This window comes from Hyperolius riggenbachi, chromosome 7, assembly GCF_040937935.1.
Source record: "Hyperolius riggenbachi isolate aHypRig1 chromosome 7, aHypRig1.pri, whole genome shotgun sequence".
NCBI lineage: Eukaryota > Metazoa > Chordata > Amphibia > Anura > Hyperoliidae > Hyperolius > Hyperolius riggenbachi.
In genome coordinates this window covers 160,173,786-160,195,415 of record NC_090652.1, presented here as the reverse complement: position 1 = coordinate 160,195,415, position 21,630 = coordinate 160,173,786, and the positions used below count along the sequence as shown (strand labels likewise).

The window sequence follows — 21,630 nt, the reverse complement described above, 5'->3', positions numbered from 1 at the left end:
ATTTTTCGTGTTTTACACATGAAAGTACCAGGTCCAGCACTGGTACTTCCATGGGGGTGTATTTACAAAATTGCATTAATACTGCAATTTTGTGACAGCGCACAGCAGTATTACCCTCATTTCCAGCTGCAAGTACCATGAGTTATGCTATTAGCTGGAACAACGGTACTCGAGTACGGCAACCATTGCTACAGTAACACACATTCCTAACAAGAGTTATATAGTAACGTGCATTACCATAGCAGAGTACTTGTGGGTTGTGCTAATAGCATAACTCACAGTACTTGCGGCAGGAAAAATGGTTATACTGCCGTGGGCTGTCTGTGCATGGCAGTAGTACCACAATTCTGTGAATCAAGTGAGGTAGTATTGTTATGGATGTCTGCAACACCTCAATTAAAGAGGAGCTGTACAGAAAACAACAATTAATAAAATTGCTTGTTTTTTTACAATATTACTTTTTAAATTATTTAGTCAGTGTTTGCCCATTGTAAAAATCTTTCCTCAACTTTTCCTTTCCCCGGTTTACTTTCTGAAATTTTTCACAGGTGGCGACATATCTGGTCCTGTCAGGTGCAATTCTGCAGAATGTTTGTGTACTATGTGTTCTGAAGCTAATACAAAAAAAATACCTGGTCTCCTAGAATGACATAGGAGGAGAATTTGCATTGCTAAACAGTGACATCACTTGCCTGTGACATCACTGTAAGGGCAGGCCTATGTATCAGTATACAGCAATATATAGATATAGAAACTGCTTCTTATGCTGAAACCTGATAAATACCTACAGTCTGAAGAATGTACTGAATTCTACTATGTGTCACTATGGTGCCTCTTTAAAGGAATGGAGATTCCACAGTCAGACTCAGATTGATCTAATTCATCTGGGTGGTGCCAGAATGTTGTCTCACTGCTTAGTGGATTATTATCTCTGCTCCACTCAACATGCTGGCCCTACAGACATTAGTATTTTGGCCTGCCTAATATCGCTGTGCACAGTTTGCATCCATTGCAGAGGATGTACAGGTAATGTACAGGTCATACATTACCTAGCATATGGGAGCCCTGTTGGCAAAGCTGTTCATTTTGGCACCACAGCAACTGGCATCATTTTGGCACCACGGCAACTGGCATATTTCGGCAGTCCTATAGACTTCAATATTAATTGCTGATATTGGGTGCCAGGGATTTTCGGCAAGTGGGGGGCAATTAACGGTGGGCATCAGTAAGTGTCATCAGTAAGTGTTCAGCAAGGGGCTCAAATGTTTAGCAAGTGGCGGTGAGTGACCTGTAAGTGACGCTGGTTTCAGTAGAAAGGTTAGTGTTAGGAGCTTCGGTAGAAAGGTTAGTGATCAGCTGGCTCAAGCACTTTTAGTCATTTTTTTTCACAAATGGGGAACTCTTTCAAATGTTACAATCAATCTAAAAAATGATTGTAAATCTTGAATTAAAAATAAATATTTTAAAAAAATTGTATCGTGTGGGGCCACTTTTAGGCGTATTGGCAGTATTAGGGGTATCAGTAGGAAAGGTTAATACTACCAATATTCAAATTAACGGCATTGCTCATGCCAAAAAATCTTTTGACAATAACAAATGTACACCTCTGCTGGTGCTACGGATCAGGGCATATGTAGAGCTAGTGGGGGGGGGGGGGGGGGGGTATGTTACTCTACTTCCTTTGCAGATGCCATTTAAAAATTTGTAACGCAAAGTCTTCTCCCATCCTGAGGGATGGATAGCACTACAATGGGTCAAAGTCTGCTTATATACTATTCTTCCAGAGACTATAAACTCAAAAGTGATTATTTGTATGGAAAATCCTTGTTTTCAGGTCAGAGGGGCCATGCTGCATTCTGAGCTTGAACCATATTCCATGGGCCAGCTTTGCTGCCAGCTGTCATCTTGTCCCTTTCAATTCACTTATTGATGCAGTGTTCCCATAGCTATTGGTAAAGGCCTATCTCAACCCAGAGAGTACATTATACAATACAATACAATACAATACAATAACATTTCTAAAGCGCTTTTCTCCCACAGGACTCAAAGCACTTAGGCTCTCTCAGATTCAGTAATTGGTAGTAGGATGAAGTATTCACACAACAAAAAGGTATATTTTTGCAAATGTCAAACTGAACAGGTGGGTTTTCAGTCTGGATTTAAACACATCCAGGGATGGAGCTGTCCTGATCTGTTGAGGTAAGGAGTTCCAAAACATAGGGGCAGCATGACAGAAGGCTCTGGGACCAAAAATTTCCAAGTGGACTCTGGGTATGACTAGATTATTAGAACCTGTGGATCTGAGAATGCGGGGATTGCTACGCAGCTGCAACATTTCTTTCATGTATCCAGGGCCCAGATTATTCAGGGATTTAAATGTCAGTAGGCCGATCTTGAATAGGACCCTCCATTCTATAGATAGCCAGTGAAGGGAGTGCAGGACTGGAGTTATGTGGCAGTGACGGGGTTGGTTCGTTAGCAGTCTGGCAGCAGTATTCTGTATCAGCTGTATGCGATACAAGACCTTTTTTGGAAGGCCAGTGTAGAGAGCATTGCAGTAGTCCAGTCGGGAGGTAATGAAGGCATGATCTAAAGTTGGTAGATTTTCTGGGGGGATGAGGTGCTTGATTTTTGCAATGTTCTTAAGGTGAAAATATGATGATTTCACCACAGCAGAGATGTGAGTTCTGAAGTTTAAATCCCCATCAATTAGAACTCCCAGGCTACGCACATGATCAGAGCTGCGTAGATCCATGCCTCCTATTCCCAGTGGTGAAGACTGAAAGTTACGTTTTGTTGTCATGCGATGCCCTCCGATCAGAAGGACTTCAGGTTTTGTCTGCATTCAGTTTCAGCCAGTTGTCATTCATCCATTGCTGTAGTTCACATAAGCAGGCGTTTATAGATAGAGTTGGGTCTGTCACACCAGGCTTAAAGGAAAGATATAGCTGGGTGTCGTCTGCATAGCAGTGGTATGTCAGGCCATGTTTTTGGATTAGTTTTCCAAGCGGTAACATGTAAATTGTGAAAAGCAGGGGAGAGAGGATTGAGCCCTGGGGCACCCCATACTTAAGTGGTACAGGGGTGGACAGGAAGGGCCCCATAGACACTTTTTGGGTTCTGCCACTCAAGAAGGATTGGAACGACTGAAGAACTATGCCATCAATGCCGCAGTATTCCTGTAGCCTGTTTATCAAGAGGTCATGGTAAACTGTATCAAAGACTGCAGAAAGGTCTAGCAGTATGAGGATCGAGCACTCTGTCTCTTGCCATGAGCAGGTGGTTGCATATTTGGATGAGGGTAGTTTCAGTGCTGTGGTGTTTCCTGAAGCCAGACTGGAATGGCTCATAACTGTTTTGTAGGATTTTGGCTTCTAGCTGGAGGTATACAGCTTTTTCAATTAGCTTACCCAGAAAGGGAAGGTTAGAGACAGGTCTGTATCTGGTCATTGTATCTGGGTCCAGGGAGGGTTTTTTGAGAAGAGGCCTGATGATTGCTTCCTTCAGTAAAGCAGGAAATATCCCTGATTGTAAGGAACAGTTAACAATTTTGAGGAATACCGGTAAAAACAGGTCGGGGCAGTTCAACATGAACTGTGTTGGGCCAAGGTCTAGGTGACAGGTAGTTAGGCGGAGGTGAAGGAGGATGCTTGATGTGACTTCTTCATCAATTTCTTTGAAGTTTGACCAAGGTGTTAAGTTGTCTCTGCTAATGGTTTTCGGCGCTATATTAGGCTCAGATGCTGTAAGTTGGATGGCGGACCTTATAGCGGAGACTTTGTCTGTGAAGAAATGGGCAAATTGGTCACAGAGGTCCTTTGAAAACTTGATATTACGTTTTTGACATGCTGGGTTGCAGAGTTTTTCCACTGTGCGGAAAAGTTGGGCTGGTTTGTTAACTGCATTTGCAATCTCTTGTGATAGAAAGGATTATTTTTTTCCTGTGATTACCTTTTGGTAGTAATTATTATTATTTAGTATTTATATAGCGCCGACATATTACGCAGCGCTGTACAGTGTATATATATATATATATATCTTGTCACTAACTGTCCCTCAAGGAGCTCACAATGTAATCCCTACCATTGCCATAGGTTTATATTATGTAGTGTAAGTACTGTATTCTAGGGCCAATTTTATAGGGAGCCAATTAACTTATCCGTATGTTTTTGGAATGTGGGAGGAAACCGGAGTGCCCGGAGGAAACCCACGAAGACACGGAGAGAACATACAAACTGTTTGCAGATAGTGCCCTGGCTGGGATTCGAACCAGGGACCCAGCGCTGCAAGGCAAGAGTACTAACCACTACGCCACCGTGCTGCCCATAGTTTTTCAAGTGGAGGATTAAGGCATGTTTGTCTTCTGGGGACTGAGATTTGCGCCACAGTCTCTCAAGTTTTCGGCCTTGTCTTTTCAGCTCTTTTATAGAGTTATCAAACCACTGTGCAGGATGGTGTGGAGTAAGATATTTGGTGCACAGAGGTGCACTGGTCTCAAAGGTGGCAAAGTTCAGTGTGCTGTCCGCTCAACCTTGGTGTTAGGAACAGAGCTAGGAAACAGGTAACTCTTGCCCCAAGCCATGTATAGTTGAAAAATGTGAAGTTCCGCTCAATGTTCCAAAAGTATCAAATTCTTTATTGATGCAGATCACACACAGGAAAAAAGTTCACTAACATGTTTCAGACACACATTGGTCCTTAATCATAGCACGGATCCAAATAAAATCACACAGATTATACAGTGGCGTAGCTAAGGAGCTGTGGGCCCAGATGCAAGTTTTCCAATGGGGCGCCCCCCCCCCCCCCCCCCCCCCCCCCCAAGTACTCTATACATAACAATTGATACGGCGCACCAAAACCTGCCAATAGCAACTTACAGTGTCAGAGGTGCAAGAAGGGGATGGGGAACAGTTTGTTAATGATTACCACTATTCAAAGTATCTATAGAAGTGGTTATTATGAGCACAGGACCAATACAGAGCTAAAACTGTAGTTGAATAAGGGCCCTTCGGGGCCCCTCTGGCCCAAGGGCCCCGATGCGGTCGCAACCTCTGCAACCCCTATTGCTATGCCCCTGAGATTATATATGAAAAAACCACACCCAAAACCCCCACATCCAATTGAGAGAAATGCCCAAAGGAGGGGGGGGGGGGGAAGATCTACTAGGCTAAAAAGAGATTCCACAGTATATATAAAATTAAAATTGCATAATATGTCAATTAAGGAAAGAGATCTTAAAGTGTTCACACGCAGCACATGGATAAATTAATGTATTAACATGTCGGTAAAGCTCCCAGGACATGCCAGAAACACCAAAATGCTAATAATCCTGATAATAGTAAAAATAGTTGTATACAAATGGGCACAAAAAGCTCTTGGGTATATCTAATGGACAGAACAGAAAAAAAGTGGGGCTTGTAGGCTACATGATATGGCTGAGGTCCCATCTAGAATTTAGGCCCCTCGGTTTCCGTGTATCTAGCTGAAAGATCCAATAAGCCTCACGTGTCAAAAGTGTCTTATATAGATTTCCCCCTCTCTGTGGTCTTGTAATTCTCTCTATTGCCTGAAAAGAAAAAGATGACATGCTGCCTGCATGCACCTGGCGGAAATGTCTGGCGACATTTGATATCTCCGTTGTTAGCCAGCCGGCACCCCTATAATGTTCGGCAACACGCTCCCGTAATGAGCATGTCGTACATCCAACATATTGCAGGTGACATGCAAGGCAAGAGACAAGATTTACCACAAATTTTGTACCACAGTTTATATATTGCTTCAAGCGGAGGCAGAAGTTACCGTCTTTGTGACGTTATGAAAAGCACAATAGTTACAGGTTCGAATGTCACATTTATATGAACCCACAGTGGTGAGCCAACATGGTTCATTATGGCTAGTTAAAAAAAGGCTTGGAGAGAGAAGGCCCCCCAAAGTGGGGGCCCGTCTACTTACAAATTTAACACCTTTACCTCTCAACTCATCTAATTGTGGGTCCAGACGCAAAATGGGTAACGATTCATTAATAATGGAAACAACATGTTTGTATTCCTCACTAAAGGCAGTGACAAAGACTATATTGTTATGTGAAGAGAGTTGTTGTTGTCTTCCAGAACGTGCCTGTAATAAATGGTCCCTATCTTTATTGAGGGCAATTTTACGGCCCCGCATAATCATCCAGTTAGGGTAACCCCTCTCCCTCAGGCGAGATGCCACCACGTCACACTCCAATTCAAAAGCCTCATCAGAGGAACAGTTCCAGCGTGCACGGATGAACTCGCCCACCGGAATTGCCTTCATGGCGTGGGACAGGTGGGGTTGAGTTCCCACTGCATGATTTCCGATACGTTCTGGTCGACAAAGAACTTAAAGACTCATCACCCTTCAAATATATGTCTAAATAACTAATCTCAGCAGGAGCCCACTGAAAGGTAAAAGACAAATTAAGGTGATTGTCATTTAGAAAATCGACGAAAACTGGCACATCAAAGGGCATGCCTTTCCAGACGACTATCAAGTCGTCAATATATCTGCCATACCATACAATCTGACTGAGAAATTTATTCCTATCGCTAAATAAAAAGAGCTCCTCCCACCAACCCATATACAGGTTGGCCAATGAAGGAGAAAATTTTGCCCCCATAGAGGCTCCACAGCGTTGCTGAAAAAACTCTGAATCAAAAAGAAAATAATTATGGCTAAGCAGAAATTCAATCGCATGCCCAATGAATGTGAGCAGGTCCGCCGAGAAAGAAGAATATTTCGTCATGTGATATTGGACAGCCTCGAGAGCCAGGGCATGGGGTATACAAGAATACAATCAGTGTTGCCAACTCATCCCTTTAATTACTGACACATGAATTATACAGGTTTTGTGGCTAGGTAGATGCAGTTAAGGCACTGATTATGTGTAAGTAGCTCCAGAACCTGTATAACTTAGATGTGTCAGTAATTAAAGGGATGAGTTGGCAACACTGAATACAATGCTTTAACATCTATGGTTATCCAACTATAACCCTCATGCCACTTGAAGTCACGAAGGCTGCCCAAAATGTGTTTAGTGTCCCGTACATATCCAAGTAGACGTTTGACTAGAGGTTGTAAATAGCCGTCTATCCAGTCACCCAGGTGTTCCCCCAGAGAACCTATGCCCGCAACAATGGGCCTGCCCTCCGGGGGAAACCCCAGTTTATGAATTTTGGGAAGATGGTGAAAGATTGGCACCACTGGTGACTGGACAGCAACATACTCGATCACTTTTTTGGAAAGAATTCCAATACTCTCACCAAAAGACAGTAGGGAAAAGAGTTGTTTTTGATATAACTCAGTGGGGTCTTCACTAAGGGGAATATAAGTATTTAAATCCCTAAGCTGTCGTAAAGCCTCATTTTTGTATACTTCGGTGTCTATGACAACCACTGCCCCCCCCCCCCCTTTATCTGCATTCTTAATAATAATTTGTGCATTATTTTTTAGGGAGGCAATGGCCGCCCGCTCACCTGAGGTGAGATTACTCTTAATACTTCTGCTAGAATTAGTATTGGAGGCTAATTGGAGGAGTCTTTGCTCTACCTGAGTCTGGAAAGTTTCCACTGGAGTACTAAGCGCGGAGGCAGGATAGAAATCTGGGTTGCGTGTGGAAATAGGCTGTACATTATGCTCAGATATAATAGGACTGGTCTCAGTGAGCAGAAGCTCCAAATCCAACATGGACCTGATGTCCTGAAAACTCTGAATGTCAGTCAAAGCCGTTAACGCCACATTAGAACAATCCACCTGCTCACCTGAACTAGTCTCCAAAAAATGTTTAAGTAATACAGAACGAATAAATCTATTTACATCTTTTAAAGTCATGAACACATCAAAATGATGGGTTGGAGCAAAGGAGAGACCTCTAGATAACAATTTAAGCTCATCCACAGAAATCACAGTTGCAGACAAATTCACTACTGTGTTGGTGGATTGTTCGCAAAAAGAGGGTCGCCTATGCTTCACACCCGCTCGTCTGGTACGTCTTTGACTCTGCGTTTTCTGAACTTCCTCTGCTTTTTGTAATACCCCTGAGGTGGAGGAACCCGCTTTTTTTTTATGTGTCTTGTTTAGAGGTAATAGTATCTGATGCAGCACCAGACGCACCTAATGAATGTGCGCTCGACCCATCAGAAAATTCAGACTGAGAATCTGAGGTTTCAGGGGAGCTAAAGGTAACTTTTCTGGGGTCTAGGTTTCCCACGGGGTCTATTCTGTCGAAGGGATCTAAATTTCCCCTCCCACCGTCCCCATTCATACACCACCCCTTTCTTATAATCGTCAACATCCCATAGATATTTCACTCGTTTAGTGTCCGTGATTAAAGACTCTAACTTCAATATATTATCTTGTAATTTCTTATTCAACTCATTGTATAACTGAAGAGTATTACATTTTATCATGGTCTTTTTAACCTCGGACACCTGCAATTGCAATTCCACGAGATGCTGTTCCTCATACACAATAATTAATTTCATCAGTCTTAGAGAACAGCTCGACAAGATTGTGTTCCACTCCAAAACACATTGGTCCGAATATACAGTGGTAGGGACCTTTTTAATTCTCAAACCACGGGGAATGATACAATCTGCCATGTATTGCTTGAGACTCGTAAGGTCCCACCATACCTTAGTCTCTTTTCGCATGATGTCCTCTAATTGAACGCTGCTTTCAAATTTGTTTCAGAATGAGCTGCAGTAGCTCCCAGCTGTCTAGAGAACACTGCTGCAAACCTTGACGAGCGTTCAGGGTCATAGTCCAAATCCCCCAAATGGATTAAATGACTATCCGCTGTTACAGTGGGAGAGGACATCGGTTGTTGTGAAATGTTAATGTCCCCATCATTGATGGTTAGATTTTCCCCAACAACAGAGTCTACCAACATATCTTTCTCAGAATATTCATGATTAATGGGTGGAAACTGAGACCCTGATACATGCAAAAGTACAGCACTTGTGTCAAGGTTATGCACAGATAAGTCAGAAACTGCAAAGTTAAAATTTACCTCTGTTTGCTGGCTTCTCAGATTTCCTGTTTCATTAAGATCCACCAGAAGCCCTTTCACTAATTACACACAGTGGGGGCGGATTGTAGCTGATGCATCCAATGGTCTGAATGGAGAGGCATTTTTATCTTCCCGTTCAGGCTTGCGTCCTGCAGGGGTCAAAGCTTGTGCATGTAAATGCTGGGCACTCGGAGAAGCAATGTGCGGCAAGATCCTCCCAGCAGACTTCAGGCGCGCTCCCAGTGACGTCACCGGCACTGAACCGGCAGCTCCAACAGACGACGGAAGCCCGCAGGAAGGAGGAAGAAGAACGCCAGACTCCACAAGCGGCACCGACCGGAACCCAGACAGAGCAGCCCCGCCACCCCCCGAGGATGAAGCACAGGGGCCCACCGCCACCACAGGGGCCACAGACAAGCCACCAACAGGTGAGCCCGGCCTCAGATGGGAACCGCCAGTGCCTGACATCTCAGGAGGCAAAACTGGCTCCAAATCTGCAGCTGTTGTGAGGGGCACCGATCGCTGTGCCATCAATGCAGCAGGTAATTTCTGTCCATGTTGGGTGGAAGAACTCATGGGTAAGGTTGAGGACACCGGAGTGTGTCTGGTGGTGACAGCAGAGAAATAGGACTTGATGACTGGAATGTCCTTAGAAGAAGTTCCTCCTATGGTGTGACTGCGTGTGATACGTAGGTCTTGATTAGCCATGAATCCACTAAACTTTAGGCTGTGTCGTTGATCTGTATAAGATGAATCTCAAGCTGACCAAGGGAGCAGACTTAGAGTTGATAAATGGTCTCAAAGATGGAGGACACACATTTGTTGTATTTAAACACCAGAGTATCAGGGTCCAAGCTGGAGTCAGTCAATTCATCAAAGCTAAGGTTATCTCGGATATGTTGAGGTGTTAGCTCTTTTAAGCGGCGATATTTTATTTGATTCTTGAACTGGTGTTTGACAGCTGGTACTGAGAGGGAGAAGTGAATAGTGTGATGGTCTGACCAGGCAACAGGATTAATTTCCACATTGGCTATTGACAGCCCAGTATGGAATATAAGGTCCAGAGTGTGACCTTTCCTGTGAGTAGCAGAGCTGATTGATTGGAAGAAGCCCAGTTCATATAAGGCACGAGGTAGCTTTATTCCAAATTGTGAAGAGGAGTTATCCACCCATGTATTGAAATCTCCAAGGACAATCCATCTGGGGTGTTCCAGTGTTAGGTTGCATAGGAGATCTACAAGTTCCTTAAGGAAGTCGAGTCCTTTTCTGGTGGGCGGTAGATCAGCAATATGTTAATGTTTTTCTTAGCTGAAAGTTGCACCCCCAAGCATTCAAACGAGTTGGTAGGTTCTACAGTAAGTGGTCTGATTTTCAAAGCTGATCTAAAGCAAAGTGCAACCCCTCCACCCCCCCGTTCTTTCCTGTTGCAGTATATCACGGAATAGTTTGTTTGCACGGCGGCCTCCAGGGTGGGGCCAACTGGTTCAGAAAGCCTGGTTTCAGTCAGGCAGGCCAGATCAGAAGACTCTATTAGATCATGTATGATTGCGGTTTTGTTGTTTATCGATCTGACGTTACAGAGGACAGCCTTGATGGGGCTACCCTGGGAGCTAGGGTCTGAGATTGAGGACTCCAGGATAGAACAGTCTCCAGATGTGTGACTGTCATCTCTGCTGGATTGTGCTGGAGCTATTAGGGTTGTTGCCTGGGTGTACTCTGTAGATTATGTCACAGAGTTATTTTGGTTCTGCAGTGAAGAAGTTCTTTTCCCACGTCCTTTGGATCCTCTTTTTGCCTTTCTGAAGATTCCAACAGACTTAAGTAGAATTATTGTTGATTTGTCAATTGGATAAATATTTCTTGGTTGTAGTACATTACACCTGCATCGGGACTGTTCTGCGATGTGATAAACGACTTTCAGAACATTAAGGGTTCTATTTAAAAAGGGCCTTAAAAATGTGGATTGTCCATTTTGACGGTCATCTTCGTTCTCCCAGCAGCTAGGTAACGAAGTCCCGGGGGGGCCACCGGCAACCTACAGGACACCAGCTGCCCGCAGAGGGGCTGATCCTGCCCAGATCTGAGCGAGTGTCCAAGACACAGTCTATCACCTGCATCAGGGCTGACTTCGCTAGGGGCAACAGCAGAGGGGAGGATCAAGGCAGGTGCCAGCTTGGACAGCATCTGGGACCCTTCTTAGACAGTGGCTGTTGCAGCAGTTGTGGGTGGTTTCTTCATTATTTTGTGTGTATGAGGGTTGACCCTGCTGGGACTGTCACTTAGGAAATCATCAGACTAGTAACTTATTTATTGTATTTATAAAGCGCCAACATATTACACAGCCCTGGACATTAGTTTAGGTTACAGACAATATTTAGGGCGACATACAGCAATACGACAATACAGGAATACAAGGAAACCAGATCACGCAGCACAGTATGAGTTTCTGAGTTGTGTGTGCCTGGGCATGTGCAGGCTGCAAAGTGAACTGAACAACTGTGATGATTATTAAATTGCGTCTCCTTGCAAGCTGGAGTAATCCTGATGTCACTTTGTGTTTTGGGATCAACAGTAGCTGTGAGAATAGCAGGGGGTGAGTTGGATATGTTCAAGCTGACCTTGGCATGGCATTGGCTATGAGAATATTGCCCCCATCTCACTTATTGTTGCACGGAGGCGAGTGGGCTGCTAATAGAAGGGTATGGAATAGCATACATGTATTTTATGCGCCTGGAAATTTGGGTGCAGGGTAAAGTACTAAGTCTGCTGCTGTCCCCGGGGCCCCACTGCAGCTCAGCTAAGAAAGTAGTTCTGTTAGTAGATGATGCATTTCTACTGATGTCTGACGATATGATGACAGTCATTTACACTGCAGTCAGTACATACTCATTACAAGAGAGTGTGGCAGGCTTGGGTTGGCAGCCAGTCCCAAATACCTGATGGGGGTGCTGGGTGATTAGAGACTGCCTGGCTGGTTAGAGATCAGCATCATTGTGGGATAAAGATCAGGATGGATCATATATCAGAGATGGATGCAGCTGTGTTGGATAGAATGCATGATATCTATGTATCCCACAATCCTACATCCATCTCTGACATGACATCCTCACGAGGAAGTATCAGACTCTCAGGGTTCAGCACTGGTACTGCTTACTATTCAAATTCCTTAGAGACTAAGGAAATAGCTGAGTGCAACATTTCCTGCTTAATTTAGATACTGCATAAAAGAGTGCCATCTGTGCTTAAAACGTACCTAAACTCTTCTATTCCTCTTTATATGTAAGACAGTTGTGGCTGTATAGTGTACTGGTTAAGGGCTCTGGTGTCCTGGTTATAGTGTACTGGGTAATGTCTCTGTCTCTGACACAGGAGACCAGGATTCAAATCTCAGCTCTTCCTCTTCAGTAAGCCAGCACCTATTCAGTAAGGAAGGTTCACTGCTACTGCCTATAGGGTGCTTCCTAGTTGCTGTAGCCCAAGAATTTACAGGAACTGGAGACTTTTTGCCTGGAAGCTTTACCATCTGAGAAGATAAAGAGCCTCATCCTCATCCACAACTACCACAAAATACTTCAAGCTGTTATTGATGTTAAAGGGGGTGATACACGGTATTAAGAAATAGGGCGTGTAAACTTTTGATCAGGGTCATTTGGGTAGTTTGTGTAGTAATTATGATTTAACCTCTTCACCTCGAAGGGTTTTTCCTCTTAAAAAACAGAGCAATTTTCACCCGTCAGCTTCCATTCATTCACCTATAACTTTATTACTACTTAACACAACAAAACAATCTATATCTTGGTTTTTTCACCACTCATTAGGCTTTCTTTGGGGGGCTTTTGCTAAGAATTATTTTATTCTAACTCAGTTTTAATGGGAATAAGAAAATAATTGAAAACATTCATTATTTCTCAGTTTTCGGCCATTATAGTTTCAAAATAAAACATGCTACTGTAATTAAAACCCACACATTTTATTTGCCCATTTGTGTCGGTTATTGAAACGTTTAAAATTTTTCCCTAGTACAATGTATGGTGCCAATATTTGGCGCTAATGTATGGCGCCAATATTTTATTTGGAAATAAAGGTGCATTTTTTTCAGTTTTGCGTCTATCCCTAATTACAAGCCCATAATTTATAAAGTAATTGTAGTTTATAGTTTTTGTATACATATTAAAAAAAAAAAATCAGTCCCTAAGTTAACTATTTATGTATTTTTTTTATTTGCAATTTTTTTTTTTTTATTAAAAAAAAAAAAAGTAACTTTAGGGGAGTGTGGGAGGTCAGGGGTTAATTAAAAAAAAAACTAGGGATGATTAACTGAAAAAAAAAAAAAAAAGGGGGGGGGGGATGTAATATTACAATGTGGCCACAAGATGTCCTCAGTGGTGACTTCAGCTTTGTACTATTAGTACGGAAGCACTACGTGGACAGGATTTATGAATGGCAGAGCTGTCTGAATAGACGGCTGCAGCCATTCACAGTGGAACGTAGATCAATGAATGGGATTGGTTTTCCTATTCATTGATCTAGCGGCTGACGATCGGCGGTAATGAGCGGCTGTACCAAGCGCGGGGGGCGAGCGGAGGTGCGCAGCGGGAGGGACGTAGTACCTATGCCCCTGCACAGAGTTGTGGCATTTTGCAGGGGCTTAGTTACTCGTCCCGGGGGAGGTGAAATGGTTAAAAAGAGTAAACACAGTCGTTTGACATCAGCCAACCCCTAACCATGAGTGAAAGAAAAATTTTTGTTGTATCATTCATATTCTATGAAAAAATACTGTATTTTTTGTACTAGAAGACTCACTTTTTCTCCCCGAAAAGTGCGGGAATAAAATCACTGTGTCTTAATAGTCCAAATGCAGGGAGTTCCTGACTTGTGAATGCCTGCCAATACGAACCTCCAACCAACCACAATGTCGGGGACTCCCTGTACTGTGCCCATGCAGAGGACAACACGGGGGGACACAAAGGGGTACAGAGGAGGACACAAGAAATACAGAGGGGGCATAATCCACAAGATGCCCCTTCACCATCGATGCACCACGTTTAGTATATATATATATATATATATATATATATATATATATATATATATATATATATATATATATATATATATATATATATATATATATATATATATATATATATATTTTTTTTTTTTTTTTTTTTTTTTTTTTTTTTTTTTTTTTTTCCCTAGTTTTGTCCTCTAAACCTAGGTGCCTGTTATGGTCAGGAGCATCTTATAGTCCGAAAAATACGGTAGTAAAGATATCATAAATTATGTCTAAGGTATGTAAACTTATGAGCACAACTGTATGCATCTTCTCTTATGAGCCAGTGATATATACATAGCTTTGTACTATCTCTGGGATGCTCCACGTTCCTCAGATAGCTATTGTTGTGATAAAGATACATGGCAGATATAGGATTAGACTGAAGATTCAATGCTATGATGAGTAACTAACCTTTGTGTTGTTATTGATGTTCTTCATAACAGAATTGAGCTGCTTCTGTAGTTCCTGCATTTTCTCCGCACAGAAGCTTTCTGAGCTTGACATGTTAATGGTGCCTCCTGCAATTCAAGGAGAACATTTATTTTATGCCTTGTTATGTATGAAATGCTCTAAACAAAAAAAGCCTTTTCGCTGCCTGTAAAAAAACATATTCATTATGTTACTGTAAAACCTGGACTGTAAAAAGGACAGCTGCAAGCTGACCGGGCCTTAGAGCGACAATACATTTCTTAGTACCATTTTCATACATTAAGCAATACAAAGTAACCAAATAGAGCCATTTCAAGGGTATTGTTTTACAACAGATTAAAATGGCATCTCTGTGATTTAATTAAAATTGTTGTTCATTTGTACTGGATACTGCAGAGATCTGAGCACACAGTTCATATACACTGATCAACCAGAGCATTAAAACCACCTGACTAATATTGTTTGGGCTGCCCCTGTGCTGCCTGGAGACATGGACTTCATAAGACTGCTGAGGGTTACTATGGCCTCTAGCACCAAGTCCTTAGCAGCAGATTCTTTAAGTCTTGCAAGATGCGAGATGGGGGGTCTGCATGAATCAAACTCGTTACTCCTGCACAGAATTGGACTGAGATCTGGGGAAGTTGGAAGCCAGAGAAAATGTATTTCATAAGATGAAGCTACATTATTGCATTGTTTCAGGACTTGATCAGTGAGATGCTTATAATTCTGCAATTTTCATGTAAATTGAAGGCAATTTGGAATCTGGGAAATTAAATGCACTTTGTGGATTTTGACTGGGTGAATTACAAGCTGCATACAATTTACATGTAAACCAGAACTATCAGCATGTCATTGACCATCTGTATTCATGACATGACTGATGCTCATGTACCCATTGTATTCCCTGGGGGTGGACTGGGGTCACTATAGGTACATGAAAGTAATTGCCTGATGCTTTCCTTCTGTATTACAGTCCTGCTGAATACCCACTCGCAGATCAGGGCCAGATAGATCGGGAATCTCTGCCGACAAATATTCGTTCCACAATCCATCTGGCCGAATTGGTAAGCGTTGTTTGTAGCCTTAAAAATGAACAATTGCGTAAATGCTTGTTTACACAATCACAGCAAAACCTGTGGAAGTCAATCCTCAATGACTTAGCTGAACATGTCAGCTGTTCAAAAACTAACAATCACCGTGGGTCGAGTGCATTGTGAAACATCTTAGCCAGCAACATTGTCACTTACTAAACCAGAACAGCACATGGAATCCAAAGTTCTACTGCAGTCACCAAATGTAATCGTTGCAATGTATGTGCATGTTCTGCTGACAAATATCATAAGATGTAATATTCCTTCATTTGAAAACACATTCTGTAATTCCCTGCTGAATGTTAAGGATAAAAAGTAAAGAACAATCTGCCCAATAGGGACACAGACCACAGCAGTAATATTCCCGTTCCCAAACGTATCCAAATAATAATATTGGAGTAACAGTTTGAGCAGTACATTAATTTCTCTGTACAGGAATCCATGACATGAGAGATAAGCGATGAAATGTAGCATAACATCTGCAGTATTCTCTTCTTTCTTCCATGATTTGGTACATACCTCTCTTCAGTTTTTTCTTTGTTGTTTACCATCATGTTCTGTGCCCTCATTTATTCACAAGTCGTCTTCCTCTGTTGGTTCCCCCACCTTTAGTTCCTCTGTAGCATAGTTGATTTTCTAGTCTTTCCTTCCATTTTCATCATCTCTTAACCCTTCATTTCCCCTGAGCATTACCCCAAAATATTCTTTATGCTTCACTGACTTTGCCTTTATCTCCTGAGGTCACATGTGTACTTATTCCTTGTATCCTTTACTTGTGAGGCTTCCGGTGTTTTATTTTTTCTTCTTAACCATTTCCCCTTCTAGCTGTAGATCTCTTATGAGCATTTCTTCTTGTAGTTGTGCAGCAAATTTCTCTTCATTTGTTGTACACCTATTCAGCATTTTTATTGATATTACCATCCAACATTCTCCTTTATGGTAAACATCTCTCCCTGCGTTCCAATTACCAGTTATTTTCACATCATTGTTTGTAACTTGGATAGCAGGTTTTCTTCTTTCTTGTAAAACTAGTCTTTGAAGTAGTTTTTCCATCTACTACAAGTGCATGCAATCTGATCACACGGATAATAAGGACATTTCCGCTCACTCTAAATGTACATATTGTTTTCAGTGACACGGCTGCATTTGACAACAGATGACTGCAATCCTCTTCTACAAGAAATGTCACCAACTTTTCTTCATCAAATGCACTGTCCATTACTATGTAATCTCCCAGGCCTGATATTCCCTCAGCCTTCCATTCAATTTCCTGTAGGGCTGAGATAGCCATCTAATATTTCTCCATCGGTTGTTTTAATCTTCTCCATTCTCCTGACCTTATCGAAATGAGCGTATTCCCTGTTCTGAGCACACACCACACCTGCATAAGCTTTTAAAACTGGAATTTACTTTTGATTCTTCTGGATCCTGAACAATTTTTTTCCCCCAGATCGGGCTTAATGTACGCATGTCCTACCATCAGATCAGGGGCCATTTCCTGATCTTGGAATAAGTGCTTCAAGCTAATGTGGGCTTTTTTCAAAGTGCTAGCATATATCTAGAGGAATGAATGTAAAGAGGTTTCATGAGATTAAATCAATTTGCTTGTAATATGTAGTATGTATATTCATATGCAACTGTCCTTCTTCCTAACATTGTTGGCAAAGCTGCAGTTTAGGGTCAATTCCAAACTTAAAGAGGCATCTAGTGACATACAATAGAATGCAGTAAACTGTTCACGATATTCACTTTTACATTTATTATCCTGGTCTCAACATCCAAAACACTTCCTATATCAATATCTTGCTGTATATTAGTATGAAACCCTGTCCTCCCCCTGATACTTAGATGAGGCCAGGGGTGCCCATTGGGTAAATTGCAAAGGACTTCATAGTAGATCCCGACAGCACTACATTTTCCATTCTATATATACACACACAATTGTGCTCGTAAAATTGTACATAAGTAGATCATTTTGACTTGCTAATTTGTAAAAGTCGCTCGCAAGCCGAAAACAGTGTGGTCACCTCTGGCTTAGGCTGCTCAGCTATGCGGAATTCTCCCTCCCAGAGGATTCTGGAGGACCAGGTATTATTTGTATTGAGCTTCTGAACACTATATATGCATACTAATATTTCATAGCGATGCACCTGAATGTATATCAGGGGAAGTAAAGGGTGAGGAAGGTCAAACACTAAAAAAAAAAATTCATTACGTTATTTTCACTGCAGTTCCTATTTAATAATGAATATGGATACCTCTTTAGAATGCTTTTTAAATTGTCGATAGAGTATCAGTCTCAGAAGCACACATATGTTAAATAGGTTAACTCAGGTATTTGGTTTCAGAGCTCTTCCTGCTCAAGACAAGCACAATAAGAATGAGAAAGCCCAGTCCAATGCATTTATACTAAAAAATACACTTTACGTTTAGTGTGATTTTTCTAATATGCTAGTGAATTCAAAAGGTTTGGGAAAGCTTTTTGATACATCAAAAGCAAATAAAAGCTTGGGAAAAACTTGAAAACCACAACAGTATTCATTATTTCTTTTAAAAGCATTCTTTAAAAAAATTCCATTAAAAAGACCAACCTGAAAAATCAATAAGAAGATAACAAACCTGAAAAAAACACTCACAAGAAGGCTGCAGCTACAGTTAAAGCTTTCAAAGTAGAAATGAATAGGGTTTATTTTCAAGCTTTCCCCAAGTAATGTTTGCTTTTGATGTGTCAAAAAGCTGCGGCCTCGCTGATCTCTTCACTCTGGCTCATCACTAAGGCTAGTTACACACCAGGACGTTGCGTTTAGGGGACGTTATAGGGCACATAACGTGCCCCTAACGCAACGCCTGGTGCTTTCTGATGTGGACGTCGGAGTGAGCCGCGTTGTGCAGCTCACTCTGTCGTCCGTGATGCCGTGATGAGTACTCTTGGACGCATGCGGCATCACGTGGTCCAGCCCGGCCAATCGCCGCACAGAGCGGCAGCTCCAGGAAGTAAACACTGCACGTCACTGAGTGCAGTGAATATTAATTAGCCATGTGCCCGGCCGCTCTCCCCTCCTCCCCAACATGACTGAGCATGTGCAAACAGTCTAACGCGGCTTAGCCGCGTAGAACGCACAGCATGCAGCACTTTGCTGCGTTACAATGTAACGCAAAGTGGGCAGTGTGAACAGCCCCCTTGTGTTACATTGCTGTGCGTTGGGGGAGCGTTACAGGCTGCACTAACGTGCGCCTGTAACGTCCCTGTGTGCAAGAAGCCTAAAATAAACCAGTCAAGAGCTCTAAAGCTGGCCATAAACTCAGATTGCCAGCCAATATGGTAAACCGATCGATTTCTCCCTGATGACATTGCTTTCAGAATCTATCAATTCCTACCACACCCTGTACAGCGGTTTTCAATAGATTCCAGGGAATCTTCTGAAAATTGATGGAACTGTAGTGTTGCACTGCATCAAACAGTCAATCAACAGCCACCTCTGCCCCATTCCGTATCGACTTTCTGTTCTGTCTGATACATTCAAATGCTTTTGGTTCATAATCGACTGAAAACTGATTGTACACTTTGTTGAAAATTGATTGCCTGCAAATAGATTACATCTGCAAGGAATCAAACGGGAAAAGCAATAAATTGATGGGCACCTTAACAGTTCTGTATTCCCACAATAAGATGTCCAAAGGTTTGAGGCTGGGAGAACACTTATTTGATTTGCATGCATTTTGATACATAGCGAAAAAAGCATGCAAAGTTGCATGTGATGCAAATCTATGGGCTGCAAAAAAAAAAAAAAAAAGTTTGCATTGGTATGCAATTCCCAATGCAATTTTATGTGTGTTTTAAAAATCCCACAGCAAGATTCTTACTCCCACATACTGTATGTGAATCGCATGCAATTTACATACAAGTCTTTCCTATGAGGACACAAAAACTCATGCATTTTTGTACAAAAATAAAAAACTGATAATTTTTATTCTTGCTGAAGAGGAAAGATACACATGAAACATGCATTTATCACCCCCCCCCCCCCCCCTGCTGAGTAACATACATTTAACTGTTTCCAGGCTCCAGCAGTGTGCACTGGACAGGAAAAGCAGCTATGGAGTTCAGGAATTTCAAGCTAAGGTACTCAAATGGCATGCATATTTTTTCAGTCACAGAGCTGAATTCCTCTGTTATCAGCTTATTAATGTATGGGCTATCCAGATCTGTGCATACTATTTAGCATAGGCAAACAGAAAGGAAGATTTTGTGTTGTTTATAAGCTAATTGTTTTTCTAATAGCTGAGCAACAGGTCAGATTGCTGAGCAGTATAGAGCTTCTACACGTGTGTGCTGAGATGTACTCTGACAGCAGCAAATACTAGAGAATCCAGAATTCTGCTAGCTTGCACCTAATCTCAATTGCATACTTGTTACTACCTCTAAAATCTGCCTCTTCTCAATTGTAAAATGCTAAAAAGTTAACTCAGCAGAAAAAGCTAATTGCATATGGGTCCCAGTCTCTAAACTTTTTACTTCTCTCTCCTCTTATAATTTCCTTCCTTTCTTCTTGAAATCCCACTCTCTAAGGGCCCTTTTCCACTATACGTGGTCCGATTGCTGCACTGCATTCAAACTGCAGTCAGTGTTAGTCAATGAGACCATTTCCATTTATGCGAATTTCTGGTAGCTCCAGTTTCCCATAGTCCACATTTGGGTCCCAAAATGATTGTATTGAGCGGCACCTCATCGTGACCGGAAGTACGTGCCGTTGTGCGTGGTGCGGCAATCACACCACACGGCGGCAATGCAGCCACTAGAAATGGACCATAAAATAATTCCATTAGTGTTTCACCCTGATTATTATAAACAGCACTGCAGGAAAGGAGGAACGCTGGCACTGCTGCAAAGACAGTACTGCAAATTCCAAAAAATCTTCAGCAAAACAAAATTGCATAAAATTGGTCACAGGCACACATACCATAAATTGAAGAGAGCAGGGCAGTTTCTAGGCTAAATTTCACCCAGTTCGAGAGTCCAAAAATATGCCCCCCCCCCCCCCCAACCCTCCCCCCCTTCCCCAAAATCAGAGCTGCTGAGAGAAATCATGTCAAAAGGCTTCTTGAAACCAACTCACCATTTTTATTTTTTTTTCAAAATTGTTTTTACTTATGCTTAACACAAGGTTTATTGAGAGAAAAAAAATATAATAAATTGCAACACTTCACTAAAAGGTGCAGGCAGGGTGATCCAGGAGAACTGTAGTATAAAGGTAGGCAATACACTTAAAAAGAGTAGTCCTACAGACTAACCAACAAGCTCAAGAGCCCATATGCAATTCACTTTTTCACCTGAGTTTTCTCCTAGGTGATATTTTAAAACTTGTCAATTAAATCCCTTTAAACCACCAGCAAGCAAAAAAAATACTCAAAATAATTTTGATAGTACTTTTTACCTACTTTTTCATACTTTTTTTCCATTGCAAAGTGCTAAAAAGTTATTTTAAATCAAAGATAAACATTTTTCTCCTAGGAGAAAACTCAGGTGAAAAAGAGAATTGCATATGGCCCATGGTGTCATAAAATACAATTATCCGTCATGTGCAAAACCAACAAAAAAAAGTCACAATAACAGTCAATAACTAGCACATGCAAGTAAATGTACAAGGAAAAAAAAAACAAGTAATATTTAACGCATAGATGGTGGTGCTCATATGGAAGTATGCAGGGGACGCTTCCAAAACAACAGAATTTTGAAAAAATAATAATGCACATCTCTTGCCTGATAAAGTGCTTTGTATACAGGAGAATAGCATTAACCAACCAGATCAAGTCTTTCTCAAAGGGTCCAACAGTTGAACCCATGTAGCCACTTTAAGGGCAAAGTTCTGAGTAGCTTTGGTGGTATTTAGGCAGAGCTACCAGAGTTAGATGGGCTATATGGAGGGTGTAAAGTGCAAGAAGTCCATCAGGCAAGTGTTGTGAGACCTGGACCACAGCAGAGAGGGCACTCTCTAACTCCTCATCATCCCAGTATTATGTTC

At 41.9% G+C, this 21,630-nt stretch overlaps 1 protein-coding gene across 5 annotated transcripts in view; it reads right to left on the bottom strand.

Annotated features, from left to right (window-relative positions):
* The window catches only part of LDAF1 (lipid droplet assembly factor 1), a 244,229-nt gene that overhangs the window by 157,766 nt on the left and 64,833 nt on the right, over nt 1-21,630 (bottom strand). For all 5 annotated transcript variants that reach the window (XM_068246863.1, XM_068246864.1, XM_068246865.1 and 2 more), the window contains one exon: nt 14,499-14,605. In XM_068246863.1, the coding sequence (XP_068102964.1) occupies nt 14,499-14,605 (107 nt within the window). The remainder of the gene's footprint in view (nt 1-14,498; nt 14,606-21,630) is intronic.